Here is a 19,297-nt window from a genome sequence, read left to right on the forward strand (position 1 = left end):
TATGATGCACTTTCCATTTTCTGATGATTCTGTATATTTTACTCACTAGGATATTCAGAGACTTTGATATTTTATGGTCCCCATCGATACTGCTGTGGTCTTGTGATTGGCTGTTTATGCCATAAGACTGGAAATTCCCAGATATGCAGTGATAACAGGTATTTCATGTGTCTGCAGATAAGCCTTTACTGGAAATGCACGCAATCTAAAGGAAGTAAATGTGAAAGTACTGCACTGTATATTTAACATCAATTGAGGAGAATCCACTGCCAGCTACTGCACTGCCTCGCTGTTTGTCTTGAGAAAGAATGGCCTCAGGATCGCACCTGGAGGAGAACATCATGTGCGCCGTGTGTCTGGATATCTTCACAGACCCTGTGACACTGCAGTCCTGTTGTCACTCCTTCTGCCGGGAGTGCATGGAAAGTCACAGGGCCGCCACAATCCCTGACCCCCTCTGCCCAGTGTGCAGGACCCCCATATCGGAGACGAACCTCTGGTCCAACCAGCATCTCAGGGACATGTCAGAGAATGTGAGAGAAAAGAGGATGGGGCGCAGGGTGAGGAGGAGGCAGAGGGCACCTGAGAACTCGTGTCGTGGAATATTGCAGCAGAGAGAGGCACTGTGCCCGGGGCACCAGAAAATACTGGAGCTCTTCTGCCAGACTGACCTTGTGTTGGCATGCTGGTCCTGTGTGGAGGCAGTGGAACATCAGGGGCACACTTTAGAGGTTGTGGAAGATGCAGCAGAGAGGCACAAGGTAAGGGGTAAGGCATAAATACCACCCACCAGGAAGAGAAGAGACAGGAGGGGATTCTTTAGGTAACTTCTTAGGTATACAAATGTAACATGTACTGTAGTAGCACTGCACTGACAGAGAGATTGGGAGATTGAGATGGAGAGAGTCTTATATGTTCTTTATATTCACATTGACTAACTGTTAAGACAAAATAAGACAGTGAAATTACACTGAGATAGAGGTTTAGTGAGTGCGGGTGAATGTATAATGTGCTAAATACAACTCCATACCACTGTGTACTTATATACAGGGCCTTCCATATTCATACTCGTAGTGAAACTGGAATAAAAACATTCTATGATAAAATTGAGAAATGGGTTGATGTTTTGATTAACAATTTTAAAGGTGATGTACTGTCATTTTAATGCAACTGCCCAGAGTAAAGTCATATTTGTTACGCTGTCAGTAATTAAATGAATTCCAGAAAACACAACAGTAATATTTATTCACACCTCTAGATTTTCCATTAAATTAAATCCAAAAAAACAGCTCTACTCTGTGGAGTAGAAGCCTCCAGAACTCCGTAGAGGCATGTGAAAATCCCAGGTTTCCCTGGTGTATAAAAGGATGATACTAACATGCATCATCGTGTTTAAGTTAAGAGATCTTTACTCTGCAATGTCCTCCTCTACAGTTTGAGCCCTCTCCTGTTGCCAGTGGCGTAATGTCTTGTTTTTCACCTTCCTCTCATGCTCAGTTCTCCTGGAAGGCCTTATTTCTGCCCTTTCCTGGTCAGAGCTCCTGAGCTAAAAGGACAGTCGGGGTGTCCTGGTGATGTCTTGGGTATAGTCAGATATATCAGCTGGAGGCTAATTAATGAACAGACCGTATATAGGTTGCCAGTTGTAACAATACTTACATGTAGTGTCAGTTAATCTTTATCGATTGGCACCTGTCCTACTATTTGAGCTTAAAAAAAAACTTTCAGTAAACAGAAACTTCAAAAACAAAGAAGCAGGACAACACAACAACTGTGACAACAGCACTGGCCACTATACAGTATGTAAACTAAAAGTTAATAAGTCCCCAGCTACTGCCCCAGCCCTAGCTTTTGTCACTTCATGGCATGGCCACTATGGTTTATTAAAGGGGCTAGTTGTGAATAAATTGTGGTTAGTGGCTGTTTTCTAATTAAAAAGAAGAAGGGTGATTCTCCCCCTAACAATCATTTTAAGTATTATTTTGAGCAGAACTGCTATGACCTGACGAAAAAGCATCATTTATAAGTGCTACAGTATTTAGAGTCTATAGTTCAGAAAAAAAGATAATAGAGCAATAAAAAGTATGACAATCACCACTATGAAAAACGAAAATCATTAAAATCCAATTAGCATCTTTTTTCAAAGACCAAGCAACTTTTAATAGTTATATATTCCATAAACTTTAAATAGTATACCAATATGTTACCATGGTTAAAACCCCAACTTATATTGCTTTTCAAATGAGCATACAATACAGCTCGACTACAGTATCTGAGCATTAAGAATCTTTGTTGATTGACAAAGGAAGAAGGCAGACATGACAAGAACAAAACCACAAAGCATTTAGGGGATACATCAGCCATGCAGGAAAAGATTTTGTGGTCAGACTAAACAAGATTTTGGACTTTTTGGTCTACATGTAAAGGATTGCATCCAGCACAAACCCAACCCAATTTATATAACAACAGTTTGACTTATATGTCATTATGTCTTTGTTACATTTTATTATTACGTTAAGACAATTTTATTTTTATTATTTGAATACATTTAATCTCTGTGTTCAATCTGGGTGAATGCTGTTTGCTGAATTTATTCCTAATGGTCATAAAAGTATTCTGTGTATTTATTGATCCAATGTCTAATATTCTAAGTATAAAATTTCTGATTGTCTACAATACCAGACAATTACATAATTGAATTATAGACTTGTGGCTATGTCATGAATTCTGGAATACTACGATGCTGAGATATGTGACATACAGATGCAGCCATTCAAAACAAAAAGGCGATACCGCATTATTTTGTATACTGTAAATTCTCGAATAGAACCGCATGATACCGCAAGTAAAATAGTATCCAGAATTTCCGCAAAGTGGAGCTAATGAAGCTCAACCTCTCATGTTTGAGCTGTCGCCATCAAAGTCTTTACCGAAGATATTACTAATAGTATTTATAATGAATGACCTTGGACAAGCTGTAAACTTAAAGTATTGCCCTGGTCCACATTCTTTTTTTCATTGACTGTCTTTGTAAAAGTAACACTACAGCATTTCGTTGATCCAATCACGCATTTGTTTCCAATCATGCAAAGTACAGTAATTTTTGAGAATCTCCGATTCACCATGCCTTTCACATGCTCATAAAAGATATTGATTTAGGAACATAAACATATTACTCTATGCAAAACTGTACTGTATACAGTATGTATATGTATATTTAATGTCTTTACTGTGCCTGTTTAAGTACTGAATATTTATATGGAATTTTACCACTGAACAGAAATCTTAGTAGCTGAGCATAAAAAGAATAGGAGCATAACATGTGTGAAGACCATAAACGATATTAATTTTGTAACATAAACATACAGTATATGGCTGGTCTCGGTACTCGGTAAGAAAAAATACACACCAGTATTCCATTTCTCCCTAAACATTAACCATCGAAGTCTATAAGCTTTTCTGCGAATACGCTCGATACCGGAGTCAACAAGCATACTTTTAGAATTTGATTTATAGGGAATATAATATGGAATCGCGTATCTAAAGAAATTAATAACAATATAATTATATTCATGTACTACAACACAATAGTACACGCTGTACAATGTTCGTTGATACTGTTTGTGTAGGGCTGTTTCACCACTCTTCATGTAACCTTGTGGGTGGTACTGTGGTCTAGGTGCCTGACTTCTGAACCATAGGTTAGGTGTTCAAAGCTAGCTGGTACCACAACTTTTTTCTTTTAACAAACATTTTTTTAAAAAAAATAAAATAGCAATGTTATGGACAATTAATTGACTTTTTATATTTCTAAATATCACAACATGTTCGTATTTAAGTCATTTTTTAATAACAATGAATAGTTGTAAATTGTAAATACGACGTTTACATTGGCATTATTAATTTTTCACTTGAGTGTATGGAGGATTGTCAGTTGTCACTGAGAGCAGACCCCCCCTCTTAGGCTGCGCAAACGATCTTTTAGATTTTTATAGAGAAATGGAGGCTGTACAGTATGCGTTACAATATAAACATTTACTGTCAAACTAAATGACAAATCAGGCACCCAGAGGTGGGGGGTGCGTCTTTCTGCCTCCATAACTAAAATGCCAAATAGGAGTGGCGCAGCGTGGTTTTCATCACTCTCTGCGGGAGTGCTGGCTGTGACGAATTAAACCGGTTTCACAGGTATTTTCAAAGTAGAAGGGGGCGAGTCTTCCAACGATTGCAGATCAGATCAGATTCCCTTCCCCCTACAGAAAGACAGACAAATGTTTTCACAGCTTATTAGTCGCTATTCACCACGCAGCGAGCATCTCCAATTTCAGGCATATGCGATAATACTGTATATTTAACTGAAAAGCTGCAATGTGTAAGCAGGAACACATCATTATATCTTATATATGAAGAATACATGATATAGCTCCCAAACAAATGCAAACGTTTTTTTAATAAAATGTTTCTATTCATTCATAATCCCCACCCCGTCTAACAATTGTAGGAAGACTTAGGAAGGACTAAGGAAGTTGTCATCTGTTGTTGAAGCTCTGTGAGCTTGGTGACTTTGAGACCACTTGTTATTCCAAGTTATTTGAATCACCACAATTCAAATAGAGAAAAAAGAGCTGACTGACAAGATTTAAGATGTGGCTGTCAATGTTAGATTAAAAAAAAACACATTGCCCGACGTTAGTTACATGGAATGTGTTTTCTTTCTTCTTTTTTTCAGCATGGAATAAACCTATTACTTGATTCTTATGGTTTGTGTGAGAAGCCAGGGTATCAGGGTATCCTCCTGTCCTGAGTGGTGGAGCTCATACAGCTGTGTCTGGAGGGAATCCAGGGTATCAGCTTCAACCACACGGCTGTGCAGCTTGTTCCCCCCTCCCGCCCTTCTCTGTGTACAGTAGAGTCTTCTGTCCTGACTGGAGGAGCTCATTCAGCTGTGTCTGGAGAGAATCCAGGGTATCAGCTTCAACCACACGGCTGGGCAGCTTGTTCCCCCATCCCGCCCCCCTCTGTGTACAGTAGAGCCTCCTGTCCAGCCAGGAATGCTACAGAACCCTAAACAGACAATACACACTAGCCGAATATTTGACCAAGATATCCAGACACAGCTGTATGATCTCCACCAGTAAAACTCCAAGTATTACGCTGGTCCACATTATTTGTAACCGTCATTTTAAATGAAAAGACTTTATTTTTTCATCGACAAAAAGTAACACCACAGCATTTCGTTGATCTAACTAACAAGGATGGGACATTAGCTAGCCAATATGATAAAGGAATAACTTACTTTTTTGTTTATTTCTTTAGCACATTTATTTGAACATTTCCATCGATTGTACAAGCACTGAAAAACTGTTCAATCCCTAGTTCGTCGGGCATTTTCTTTTACTATAACAGATATAAAAACTCTCTTGCTTTTAACAGAGCGTTTCATAATTTCCAACAACGAAAATGATTTAAACTGCTACACTTTTATCATTCAACGAGAGCTCAAAATATCACAAGGATCCTCAAGAGATCAACAAAGACAACAGAAAAAGATATGTATATAAGATACTGTACATGGGAATCCAAGCTTTTTTATCTACGCTAAGAAGTAGTCTTTAAAATGTCTTCATCACATAGTGAAGTCAAAATTCCGGGATGTGCCTATATTAGAAAATATAGGACTTCTTCGAATGTATGTCAGGTAATCAGACTTCAGGACCGGAATTATCCGTTTTATAATGGGGAATATAGTGTAAAATCCTGGGTTCGGTAAAATGTTTCAGGCATTCATGTGAAGGACAACAGAGCTTTCACTGGCTGATTATCATTATTATCATTATTATTAATAATGATATTAATTTAAGGGTCTAAATATCTAAAAATATGTATCTATATAGCAGGTAGTATCACTGTATTCCACTTTCTTTGTAAACACGGAAAAACGTGACGCTGTCTCACTGTGTAAAAAAAAAACGGTTTGAACACCCTGTATTGTAATGAGCTGCTGAGCTAAGAATAGGAATGTTCCTGCTGTCAGAGGGGGTAGAAAGTGCCCGCGGTCATTTAATTAGTATTACAATTCGCACTGATTCCCTTGAGAAGATATGGACATAAGAATATTTGTGCGTGGTCAAAAAATGGCATTAAGCACTTAAAATTAATATGGTCAATAATAGTAAACTGTAACATGCTGTAACAAGATCAGCTAAACTGGGAAGAAAATGCTTTCAGAGAAAATGTTTCAGGTGTGAAGAACATCCCCAATGCAATTTCAACCAAACCTGTTCCCACACACCCTGCCCCCACTGCCATTAGAATATACACAGAGCACTAAAATCTTTCGAGCTGATGATCAGGTATTTCCGTCAACACCTTCCAGCAGCACTCCCGTGCCCAGACGAGAGAGAGACACAAGACAAGCCCGCCAGCCTGAGAGAGAGCGAGAAAGAAAAGAGAGAGAGTAACAACAAGGGGTGCGGAACCAGGGAACTATTTATATGGAAAACGGGCGATCTCCCCAGACTGTCCGCCCGTTTCACTGTTACCTGGATACCTCTTTATTTAGAACTCACTCTCCCTCCTGCCTGTCTGACTTTTTTTAATCCTTCTGTGCCCGGATTAAAGATCCGGATTGGATCCGGATTGGAAGATGTTTTTCCAAGAAAAAAAGAGAAATTAAAAAAAGAGAAATTTCACCAGAGCCTCTTCTCTTCTTGTGTCTAATTTTTAGTTTAGACCCTCACACCTGAAGAAGGTTTGCATTTTCTCTCTTCTCTTTTAAGCATGTGTACAATGCTGTAATACAATTAAAAATAATTAAAAGGTCAAATGGTTTAAACAGTATCAACTAAACTCCATTAATATAAGTATCGAGTGGTATTATATAAATACAGCTTTTTAGTATTGATTACACTTTTCTAAAATGTATTTAAAAAATAAAAATGATTACAATCTAATCTTTCCACGTTTGATCCCAAAATCCCAAGAAAAATAAATCTAAACGGGGAGAAAGCTATGCTGAAAGTTTATTAAGATACTTAGAAGACAAAGATAACAATTTATATTGCATTTGTCTGATTGTGAATAAAAAAATACATTTAATTAAACACGCGTTTGCGATTTAAATTAAAATGCGATTTAAATCAATATAAATGTTTATATTGTAACGCATACTGTACAGCCTCCATTTCTCTATAAAAATTTAAAAGATCGTTCGTGCAGCCTAAGAGGGGAGGTCTGCTCTCAGTGACAGCTGACAATCCTCCATACACTCAAGTGAAAAATTAATAATGCCAATGTAAATTTCATATTTACAATTTGTTGATAATAGAAATGTTAAGTTCTCTAAAGCTTTGTGATAGTTTACCCAGGCAGCAAAAGATCGGCTACACTGGGAAGATGCAACACCGAAGATATGATTAATAACCTTTTAAATCTGAAGGGAGATCTAAAGGGATTCCCCCCCACACACACACGATAGAAGCAGGAAGCAGAAGCAGGGACCGTTGTCAGAAGGAAAGAAGGTGACTATTCATTGTTATTAAAAATGACTTTAAATGTTGTGATATTTAGAAATATAAAAAGTCAATTAATTGTCCATAATATTGCTATTTTATTTTTTTAAAGAAATGTTTGTTAAAAGAAAAGTCATGGCATCAGCTGGATTTGAACACCCAACTTGTGGTTTAGAAGTCAGGAACATTGACCTCAGTACCACCCACAAGGTCACATCAGGAATGGTGAAACAGCCCTACACAAACAGTATCAACAGACATTGTACAGCATGTACTATTGTGTTGTAGTACATGAATATAGTACATGAATTAAGTACCGAGACCAGCCATATACTGTAATACTGTATGTTTATGTTCAAAATTAATATAATTTATGGCCTTCACTCGCGTTATGCTCCTATTCTTTTTATGCTCAGCTACTAAGATTTCCCTTCAGTGGTAAAATTCCATATAAATATTCAATACTTAAACGGGCACAGTAAAGACATTTAAATCTTTCTACAACCGACCAACGCACCACGAGTGCCCCTGTCGGTCAACCAATCACGTACCGCAGTATGACGCACGATGACATGCGATGACGTAGCCAATTACCCGCGGTACGTGTCTGTGCCGCACACTTTGAATGGCTGTATCTGTAAGTTAAATGAACAATACATTCTGGATCAGGTCTAACATGCTTGATTCAAATTAGCTCCCTATGTATTTCCATCATTACTCCTTGTAATCTTGTGTTGCCTGAAAAAGGTGGAAGTGCACAGTTCACTGGACATTCTGATGGACACTACCAAAGTCATGGAGAAGAGATGTGAAGAGCAGGAAGCTATATGCAACAATCTGAGAGTGAGTATAGTTTAATTCTCTTCAAACAGTGCTGATCCTCCTGTAATACACTACATCACTCATGTTCTGTTCTAGTATCATTATTAGCTTATCTGTTCTCCAGGTATTTGAATGCATTGCAGAAGAGGCCAGGTCTTTACTAGACAGTACAGTACAATACATTGTCTGCAATAATGGTCTAATACTAGATACGGAACTGCAGAAGGATACTGGAAGATGAGAGAAAGACCCTCAGGATGATGAAGAAGAAACTGGAGGAGCAGAGAGTCAGAGCGAAGACCCTGCTGACTGGGATGGAGATCAGTGAACCGCGGTCCTTTCTGCAGGTACTCAGAGACAGACCCTTAATGGGACACTCAGAGTGTTTTGTACAAGTACTTTCCTATTGCTAGCTGTATGTAATATTTCTGATTTGTCAACTTTAAACATTATTTACCTGTAAAACTACAGTGAAAAGCATTAGTAGTGAAACAAAAGTGAAATTTGTCATTTATGCTGTCTACTGATGAAATTATGTATTTCAGCTATAAATATTACTGCCAAAGAGGTCAAATAAGGTTAATGAGGTTAAATAACAGAATTTCAGTTTTTATTTTTGGGTTTCATTTTTTCATACAGCAGATCAGGTAAAAAAGTGAGAAATTGCTTCCACCACTGAGTTAATGGATAACTTCAAGGAAGGCCAGATTATGAAATACATTTAATAAGTCTGTTATAAAAAGTGCCCCAGGATCTGAAATAATACATAGCAGTTAGGACTTTGGATCAATTCCTCAGCCAAAAGACGGGAGCTCTTACAGTACAGTCAGAAGTCATCATACTGAGGTATCACCTTGGAATTTCTCATAGAGATGAAATAATGCCATCTACTGGCCCACCAGAATCACTTCATGAAGAATGACAGCATCTAAAGTTTATTGAGCACTTAGGTACAATGAAATTTGGCTTAACCCACATTGGCTATCAGCCAACCTTCTGGCCATAGGATGAGAAAAGTAGGCCCCCATAGTGAGTGAAGAATAAACCAAGTGTTAGCTGAAGACATGAAGATCTTGTTAAACTTGCTAGAAATATCTGAAAAGCAAGGACAAGGGCAATACATCAAACTAATGTATGTTATTGTTACAAAAGAGTCTGGAAGGAATTAGGGCAAGTGATGTAGCTTCCTGGGATTGAACCCAGGACTTTCCAGTCAGGAGCTAGACAGTAGTCTTGGAAAGAGCTAATGTAATGTCTTGTACAGTATGTTGGAGCCATGGTAGCTCAGATGGCAAGCAACCCTTCACTTAGTTCTGAAATAAGGACACATGCTCACAATTGTGAAACAAGTAAAGAGAGATACAGGTATTAAGGTCACGTGATTGTCCATATACAATTTCTTGTATTAGGAATTTCTTTTAGCAGACCCAGCTTACTCTCCACAAGACACACAGACAGGGAGAGAAGCTTGGGGTCAGAGCACAGGGTCAGCCATTTATACAGCACTCCTGGTGCAGCTGGGGTTAAGGGCCTTGCTCAGGGGCCCAACAGAGTAAGATTCCTCTGCTGGCACCGGCAACCATCCAGCCACAGGCACAGATCCTTAGCAACAGAGCTGCCCGGAACAAGTGGAACAAGTCGCCAGTCTGTTCTACAAGTTGAGGTCAAAAATGATCAAATGGTGGTTGAAAAGGAACAAACAAGTTGGGCAAAATGGCCAAATCTATTTTGCAGTACTTTTATGTTCATTTATCTTACATATATAGATTTTAATTTAATTTGAATTCACTGCATTCTTTTGAAATCACTGGCTACCCGGCTTAATCCTGAGATTTATGCATATGTGTCAACATGAAGAAAATTTGGTTTTATTCTTAAAGATCTAATTTATACTGCTGTTTCTCTTAGATATTCTAGGCTGTTTTTGTAACAAGGCATTTAATGGAAAGACTCCAAATCTTTCATTTCATTGCACAAAATCAGTGCATGCCTATGCTCTGATTTTCCATAATCATAATCTACTTAGATGTAATTCCTCTTTCACTTTCACTTTAAACTGATAACTGGGTTCATATTCTAGAAGGTAGCTTTGAAAAATAGTATTTTCTTGTCCCTGAAATGAATTTTCTGGCTCTTTATTGACAGTACGTCTCCATTCTGTTGTGTACTTAATGTACTGTACAGATCCAGCCATTTAGAATGTGTGCTGGATAATGTAGCAATTTGCAGTGCAGACACCTCAGTGCAACAAACCACAATGTGCTTTTCATACAACTGGCAGGTGAAGCAATAAAAGCTTAACATGGCATAAAGATGCATTTGGGCTGTTGCCAGAAAATGCCTGGTTTCAAATCCTGCTCAATGCTGAGCCCTTGAGACAATATGTTTCCAATTATAGAATTTAATTTGTCTACTATTTAGACTTTTATTCATTTAAAACTGTGTATTGCATTATTTTAAATATTAATTTTAAAAAAGAAAGTATGGCTATTTTATAAAAACACAATTACTCAGTTGGATATATAAAAAATGTTTTTTTTACACTATAGCTTGTTGTGAACACAATGTGCTTCTTTGAGGTTTACATCTGCATTGAGATCATTTATATTTGGTCTTAATGCAAATTTCAGCAACAAGTAAACAGCAAACAATTTAACTTTAAATTTGGATAATGAAAAATATTTCACACATACAGATTATATCATACTGCAGTTGATTACTACACAATACCATATATCGTACTGTACAGTAGTGAGCAGACAAAGACTTACTGGGCTTCCATATGCCAGGTTATGCATTCACTGCACCGCCTGCTGGTTGTACAAAATTGTGCAGTCCAAAAACAGAATTTAAACTTTTTTTTTTAATTGGCTACGGCATGTCTGTATCTGCATGATTTATTATAGGTGATGGTTTCGTGATCAATGAGTTCTTCACAGAATTCTTTAATTTAAACAAAGAAGGAAAAAAGGGTTATTTTATAATTACCTGTAACTAATGAACAGTTTATCAATATGTTGAAACTTTAAGTCATACTATTTGATGTTAGGGTGTGTTTGTACTCAGTTCTTGGTAACAGATAACTCTCCATGCCTGCATATCTGAATAATGTGGGATTTGTTATTCCTTGTGGCTCTACAAAGGCTACAAGAACTTTGAACCACTATCTTGGGGAGAGATAAGAATTGCACAGACATGGCATTTACAGTACCAACACCCGTAAATTTGGGGCCACTACTTAGCAAGGAATACAAGGAAGGACTTTTGTAAGCTGCAGTTTCAAAAAACTGAGCAAACATACCACAATTTTGTTCCTATATATCCTTCAAATGGTTCCATTATATCCTATTTACCATGAACATGTTTTGCCATTCTACAAACATTAAATGAAGAAATCACATGGTTATACTGAACAGAAAACATAATCAACTGCATTAAGCTTCAAGAAACAAGGGATGTCCGTAGATATCACTTGCTTGGTCTTAAATTAAAGAGCAATTTAAAATAAAACAGATGAAACAGTCAGAATTCTGACTGCAACAGGCATTACTGAAAGGATTCAGAATTTAGAAAACTGATTATTCTGATCCATCCACATCAGTTGAGGGTCCCAATCTGGAAAATCTAATCACCCCTCATGCCGAATTGATAGCGTATAATTAACTGAGGGTATACTATATAAATATGCTATATGTACAGTAAATACAGCATGATGCCATATGGTTTTAAAGCCACTACAGTACAGTACCTGTGAAATATATTTATTTCTGTACCTTGGTCACAGTGCCCTACATTGTAAACTATGGGCATTTCATAGTCTATTGCAACAGAATTGATAGCAAAATGTACTGTAGTTAAAACAACCTTGTCAAAATGTACAAGTGAAGGAGTATAAGAATTTGATTATATTATTGTTGTTGTTGAAAAATTAGTGGCCTTCTTGAACAGCTGTAATGTGCTAGGTGCCCGGGGCAACATCTGGCCGCTTGTCACTGCCTGCCCTAGCATAACAATAACCCTGAGTTGTTTCATACTAGTCATACAATCATACAATTGAAAGAAGGAAACTTAAACATGAAAGGATTTTTTTTATTTTCATTGACAAAAAATAACGTCAAGCTCCCTTGTTTAATCAAATCGTTTGATTGCTGCACAGATGAATAAAACAGAGGAAACGAGCACCTCTTTGTTCAAAGCATTTCATTTATCTAGTCACATACTCTTTTTCATTCAGATAATGTAAGCTTTATGAATGCTTTCCTGGGGAATACAAGATAAGGCCCTTTTGCCTCTATACCAATCGAAATTTACAGATGTGGTCCACCCCTGGTAAGTTTTAAAAGTCACTAAGTTCTGAAACAGAGAGCGGCATAAGAGTCGGCTCTTGCTCTCCCATCTATGCCAATGCACCGCAAATACAATTTCTCTTCCTTCTCTTAACTGATGGGCAAGATGTGGAGTTATCTGGGAGAAACGTACGTGGCACTGGCATCTGTGCATTCTGCTGTGCTGTCCAGGTTGATGGTGCTTCCTGAGGAGAGAGAGACAACTGGGAATAGCATCGCCCGGTTCCTGGACAGTGGCGAGCAGAGAGGCCGGGATGGTGTGTCCTGAGCCAGTGTATGCAGAGATGACATATGCTCTGCTGGGGGTGGAGGTCTGTGTGTTCTAGTTTGTAAAATAGGCCGCTCTGACCAAGGTACACCATGGTGCAGTACAAATGAATATATTTCACACATACTGTACTGCAGTGGCTTTACAACCATAAGGCATCATTCTGTATTTACTGTACAGTATATTTATATAGTATACCCTTAGTTAATTGTACGCTATGTTTAGGCATATCTTGAATATGATTTCATGCCATTTGCGCATGTGACACATCGGAAAAGTAGTACATGCACTAAGAAAAAACTAGTGTTTTTATAAAACAGGCCATTCGATTGGCAATTTCTTTATGTTAAAATATGATAAACAATGAGGAAGAGAGCAGGAGACTGAAAATTCATCCCCGTCCCCCAAGCAAAACAGTTTATTCCACATTCCACAGTGGGATGTAACACCCCCCTCCTTTGTAACAAACAAAATATTTGTTAAAGACGTTTGAAAGTGGGGCTGCAATAGAATATGTAAAGGTTAATTCCAATCTAAAGGGAAAAGAGACGAGATACAACGTGTCTCCTCCATAACTCTTCAACTTACAGAAAAATTCCCATAGAGCAACAACATTCTCCATGATCTTCTTGTGTCTAATTCCCAGGGAATAACCCTGTAAAATAAGGGAACAGCCATCAGTCCTTCATTAGAGTTATACAGTAGAAATACGATTTCTGGTGGAGTTTCAGTGTTCACTTTTCTGAAATTTGTACAGAACCATGACGTCCCCTCACATTTTGGTACCAATAAACAAGGGGAACTTCACGGACTTGCTTGCTTGATCTAAACTGTGCTCTGGCAAATAATGTAAAGTGCATCGCCTTCCGCAACAGTTCTAGTTTAGCGATAAGTACATTGTTTAATTGGGGTGGCATTGCCTACATCCATATAGCTGTACGATACAAGTTTGAGTCGGTGTGTCCGATAATAAAACAGAGGACCTTTCAATAAATTAAATGACGTCTTCTTTGTCCATTTCAGTTAAATGAGGCAAATAGAAAGTAAAATCAGTCAGGATCTTGAGCACTTTGGTCTAAAATATTTCACATGCAGTAACAAGACTGTGAGTATCTCCACAGAGTACATCAGTAAACAACAGACAGTAACTGGCTCACTTGAAGGTATAACATGTTGTCTTCACTGTCATAGTATGGTTTCAACATGTTGGGTGTGTTCTTTAGTCCCCGGCAATTGAAAAAATAACCCTTCTTCCCTGTTTGTTTAACTTGCTTACAATATACTGTATGATACTGTGCAGTAACCAACTGCAGTATGATATAATCAGTATATAAATATATGGTATACACAGCAAATGCAGCATGATACAGCATGATTTTAAAGCCACTACAGTAAGTGTTAAATATATTTTATAATCAAAATTTAAAGTTAAATTGTTTGCTGATTACTCATGGCTGAAATTTGCATTGACAAATTTTCAATGTGGATGTAAGCCTGAAAGAGGCAAGAGACGTTCCCAACAAGCTAAATAATAAACTAATTTTTGTACATCTGGCTATGTAAAAAACAAACCAAAAGGAATGCTCTGAATAAGATTTGAACAGTGTACCTCGGAGTAGGAGAGAGCTGTCTTAACCCCTGTGCTAAACTGCTGCTTGGGCACAGAGCCCCACAGTCTATGAGCATTTCATTGTCCACTACCGCTGTAAGGATAATATATGTTTTTAAAAACAAATGTCATAGTGATACTTTTAGCTGCCAAAATTTCTTTAGTTACACAATTCCATATTAATATTCCCTATCAAGTGGTATTCAATCAGTACAACTTATTTTTTTATAATAATATCAGGTACAATCTAATTAGGTCTTCTTAGAAAAGGATAAAACATAATCTTTCAATGAGGTAAAGTATATCAACTTTTTATATTTAGAACAAGCACATTACAACTTTTCCAAAATACCCATTGTAAGTTACTGAGTTTAAGACTTTGTTGGATAAAATGTTTGTGAAGAAAACAGAAAAAAAAATACACAACAAATACTGTTGTGTATTTTTTATATTTACAGTAGCTACCACTGCCATCTACTGCATGTAATTTAGGTATATATTACATTAGTTGAGGTGGGTAGCGGCGTCAGCATGCATAGGCTGCAAAGGAACAAGTAATAGGTTTATTCCAGGCTGAAAAGAGAAGAAAGAAAACAGAACGTTTCGGCTGTGGAGCCTTCTTCTCACCTTCGGGTGTGTCGCATCCGAAGAAGGCTCCACAGCTGAAAGGTTCTGTTTTCTTTCTTCTCTTTTCAGCATGGAATAAACCATATATTACATTAAACTTGTTTTTATTTTCCGCCACCAAAATTTCCCTTAAGTTGTAAAATTCCATATTAACTGGACTTAAACATGCACAGCAGACAGCACAAGGTCTAATGCACCACAAGTGCCACCTATCGATCGTCTTTGTCCAGTGGATTACATAACACATCGTACCATGTTACGTTTGAGGTAATTAGAAGAATTACTGTGCATTCTGAGTGGCTGCATCTGTATGTTATCCAGTTATCCATCTATAGTAAGAAGGTGTATGTGCGCAATAGATATCCTTTTGGATTTCAGGGGCAAGATATTGGTTTCCTTAATTCATTAGTATAAAATATTTGACTAATATTCTGGAAATGTCACAAGCATATTTTATGGTTTTCCTTGACTGTAATATTTTTTCTGTCATGAATTGCAAATATTTTCCTTGGCAGACCAAATCTTGCCTGCTTGGTAACCCGTGTTTGCATCCTTCTTTAGTACACTGAAGATTGTTGAATTTGTAAGGCCTAATTGCTGTTTAGGTTATAATTGAGTTTCCCTTTTTTCAGAATTAATCTGTGAATATACTGTATTTCCTTAACAGTATGTTTGATTTCTTTTGATTATGTTTGATTTCTTTTGGCCTTTTATCCTTATTCATTAGTTAAAAAACTCATGTTTTTTTCTATAATGATTATTATAGTAAATCTTGGTAAATAATGAAAATCAATTTTCTGACTCTTCTCTTTTCATAAGGAAGGTACTGTATACTGTATGCTGATATTCTGTGTTCCTTTTTCATTTCTATGCCATAGCAGTAAATGCTAGCTTACCATTTTTTTCCATTAGAACTTACATACAAGCTTTCATAATTTGGTATAAGAAATGAAAGATAGAGATAAACAAAAAATCAGACTTCCAAAAATGGTAACCATAAAATTATTAGTTTAATTTTCCTTACAGACTATTTAGCCCCCTGTAAATGTTAGTGTAACAGTCATTTTCTGCTCTTCTATATTAAACAAGGATATTCCTTACTCCATGAGTATTTATTTGAAACCATAATTCAGATCTGGAACTCTCAACACAGCAAACTGATTTGGTTTCACTACTTATAGAATAGATCTTTGTGCCACAATGGATGTGTCTGCATTTCTCTGACCAATATCACTGGATTTTCTTCCGTCTTGAAATAATTTCTCTGGATCTCTCTACCATTGTAATCCATGGTGCCAAAGGAGGGGTGCAGTAGTTTTGAACTTCCGTCTTGTTTATGACAAAGTTTTATAATCTATATAAAATGATTATCTTATTCTTCCCCGTTTTCCCCCAGTGGTGGAGCGACACAGGTTTTCCTGTTCTGAGTGAGCTGAATTGTGAGGCTGCCGCTGCCTCTGGCATGAGATGATGACCTGGATGAGCCAAGAAAGAAGAATGTAGTCCTAGCTTGGATTTCCAGTTGTTAACTACCTTCTCATTATGGACATATATGTGCAGTACAGATGCACTCAAAGCTCAGGTCCACAGTACAATATAGACACACAGTACAGCACATTGCAGTTAATCATTGTGCACATCAGAATCATCCAGTACAATATAGTACTGAAATTCTCATCTGAACCAGAGGCTCATTTTCTAAAGAATGTATTTCTGAAATGAAGAGCCTGAAATTTACACAGTTTCTGCCGACCAATTTCTCTTTCTCTTCCCTAAACATATTAATCCCTGTGTCTTAAAATGTTTCTATGCTGTCATCAATGGCATCTTAAGTGCTCTTTCCCCTATACATTGCTACAAGTGACTAACACATCTACAACTATCCTTCTCTTTTTTTTTTATTTTAAAAGTTAGCACAGGAAACAAACTCTTCCCAGTGAACAATGTCTTTCCTAGCTTGCCGTGTACTGCCACAATTTCTGTCTAAATATAGAAACAGGACCCAAACAGACTTCACACTGGCACACATACTGCCTTGCAAAATGCCCTTCCCATAGTGTCATATTTGTGAAGTTACAAAATTATGCATCCTTATTTACATCAAATGTAAATTTTAAATTTCCAATGCTAATTAGAGATGACAATTTTCTTAAGTCACTCCCATGTAGCTTTGATCTTGTATCATCATACTGCTAAAGAGTGCTTTTTCACCCACTGTACAATATTACATGTTGACAGTAAGGAATAATGGTAGTAATTTGAAGAGAAAGCCATAGTCTTGGATTACATACAGATCAGCTTTATTGAATAAAACCAATATACTGCAAATATACATGCAGTTAAGAGCAACTGTACAACTTCCCACTACAAGTGGAAAGTATATAAGATTACACAGTGTAGCAACCTGTTTCCTCAACTCATATTTGGCAAGGAGACACCCTGGGTATAGGGCTGTTATATACAGAGGAGGAGTGGGTGTCAGAAATCAAAGTTTGAACCCAAACCTTACAGGGAACAACTGGAGACTACTGAAACACCTATTGAGCAGTATTTCTTGCATAGTTAACTTAAGTACACAGAAGTTCCACAGTAGTCCAGTTGGTGCGTAATTGTACGTCAACCAAAAAGCAAAGATTTATAAGAAGACCATTAGCCGATTGATTAGCTTTCATTAGTTTGTAAAAATTCTCCCAGATTGCAGCCTTTAAAATACCTTCGGCTTGAAGGCTTTATGAGTTTCCCTTGCGAAGGTACTGACATGAGAACATTCGTGTCTGAAAAAAGTTGCATACAAATGACAAAGTGAAGGCTGTAAAAACATTAACAAATCACTGTAAACAATGCAGGTAGTTTGGTATCCAAGAGGTCTCAGGAAAACGCTATTGATGTTCCAAAATGAATACTCAACTTTGGGCTAACTTTACTGCGGTGCAAGAGAGGCACTCAGGATCAAAGTACCAAGATCACCATGGAGAAAAAAAAAATTAAAGTAGACCTCCAGAGTGTCCAGCACCCGCAGGGAGAGCAACAATGCACATCTTCGGTGATGAAGATGGAAAGTCGGAGACAACTGAAATAATCCAGAGACACTGCTATGAAGGTCCGAGTTAGAAATTGAGAAAATTGCAAACAAATTGGTAGATTCTTGTTTATAAAAACACATGGGCATCCTCTGTGTTTTAAATAAGGGCTGTTTTACCGATTTGGACAATGATCCTAATAACAGTTTTAATGCATAACGATGTTTATTTTTGTTTGCTGAAATTTAAGATTAGTGACAAGAATAAAAGTAGAGGTATAAATTTAAAACTAGTTACATAAATCAACTTTAACCCTCATTTAATTTTAAAATTGTTTTGAATTAAGGAGAAAGGGTGGGTATAAAAATTAATCTCATAATCACTCCAGAGAAGGGATCAAAACTCATTAAAGGATCCCAAGATCCATGTGATGAGATCAGCATCTAAAACCAAGACTAGTACCCAGGGGAAGTAGTGGCAAAAAAAATAAGTCAGGGCCATTAGCTTTAAGTGAGGTTTTCTTTTTCTTGCATCATTCCACAAGGAGAGGGGTGGTTATTTTTCATTAAAAAAAAAATCTCCTTTTCAGCTTTTGAAAAAGATATTTTAGTTACTGGAAAGACAGAAAACATTGAAGTAACATTAAATACTGTATATAACCCACCAGACAAGGTCCTGGATTTAACGTTAATAATATTCCAACTCATGGTTTCAGGGGGTAAGGGTTTAATGATAATGGGAAGAGACCTCAACCTTATTAATTCAAAAATGGATTGTGAACAGTGCAGAACACAAAGCAGAGAAAACAGCTATTGTAGTCAAGGAGTAGGTTTAACTAATGTGTGCAGGAGTTTATATCCAACAGAGAAGGATTATACATATTACCCTGTATTTCATAAGAATTATAGATTTTTAAACATAAATTAGAAAATGTGAAATAAGAATTTTAGACCAAGCACTTACAGTATATGGTCTATGTTACAGTTGATTTAGGACTAGATAAAAGGGTAAACATTTGGAGGATGAATAATATGCTCTTACAGGACTTGGACTTTAAAAAAAACCACCAACTTTGGAGCAATATTTGGATATAA

At 37.1% G+C, this 19,297-nt stretch overlaps 1 protein-coding gene across 1 annotated transcript; it reads left to right on the top strand.

Moving 5' to 3' along the window:
- The first annotated feature begins 265 nt into the window (after positions 1-265).
- On the top strand, positions 266-18,866 carry LOC148819806 (tripartite motif-containing protein 5-like). The gene is made up of 4 exons (XM_088933967.1): positions 266-761; positions 8,259-8,354; positions 8,543-8,680; positions 16,580-18,866. The coding sequence occupies exons 1-4, from the start codon at positions 309-311 to the stop codon at positions 16,652-16,654; spliced, it is 762 nt and encodes a 253-aa protein (XP_088790093.1). The 5' UTR covers positions 266-308; the 3' UTR covers positions 16,655-18,866.
- Positions 18,867-19,297: the final 431 nt, after the last annotated feature.

This window comes from Atractosteus spatula, chromosome 15, assembly GCF_055471065.1.
Source record: "Atractosteus spatula isolate fAtrSpa1 chromosome 15, fAtrSpa1.hap1, whole genome shotgun sequence".
Classification (NCBI taxonomy): Eukaryota; Metazoa; Chordata; class Actinopteri; order Semionotiformes; family Lepisosteidae; genus Atractosteus; species Atractosteus spatula.

Excerpts from the sequence above, each read along its gene's own strand:
- LOC148819806 (XM_088933967.1), top strand. The coding sequence starts at position 309 with ATGGCCTCAGGATCGCACCTGGAGGAGAACATCATGTGCGCCGTGTGT. Across the intron at positions 8,355-8,542 it reads CTATATGCAACAATCTGAGA|ATACGGAACTGCAGAAGGAT; the intron begins GTGAGTATAGTT and ends GTCTAATACTAG. Across the intron at positions 8,681-16,579 it reads AACCGCGGTCCTTTCTGCAG|TGGTGGAGCGACACAGGTTT; the intron begins GTACTCAGAGAC and ends GTTTTCCCCCAG.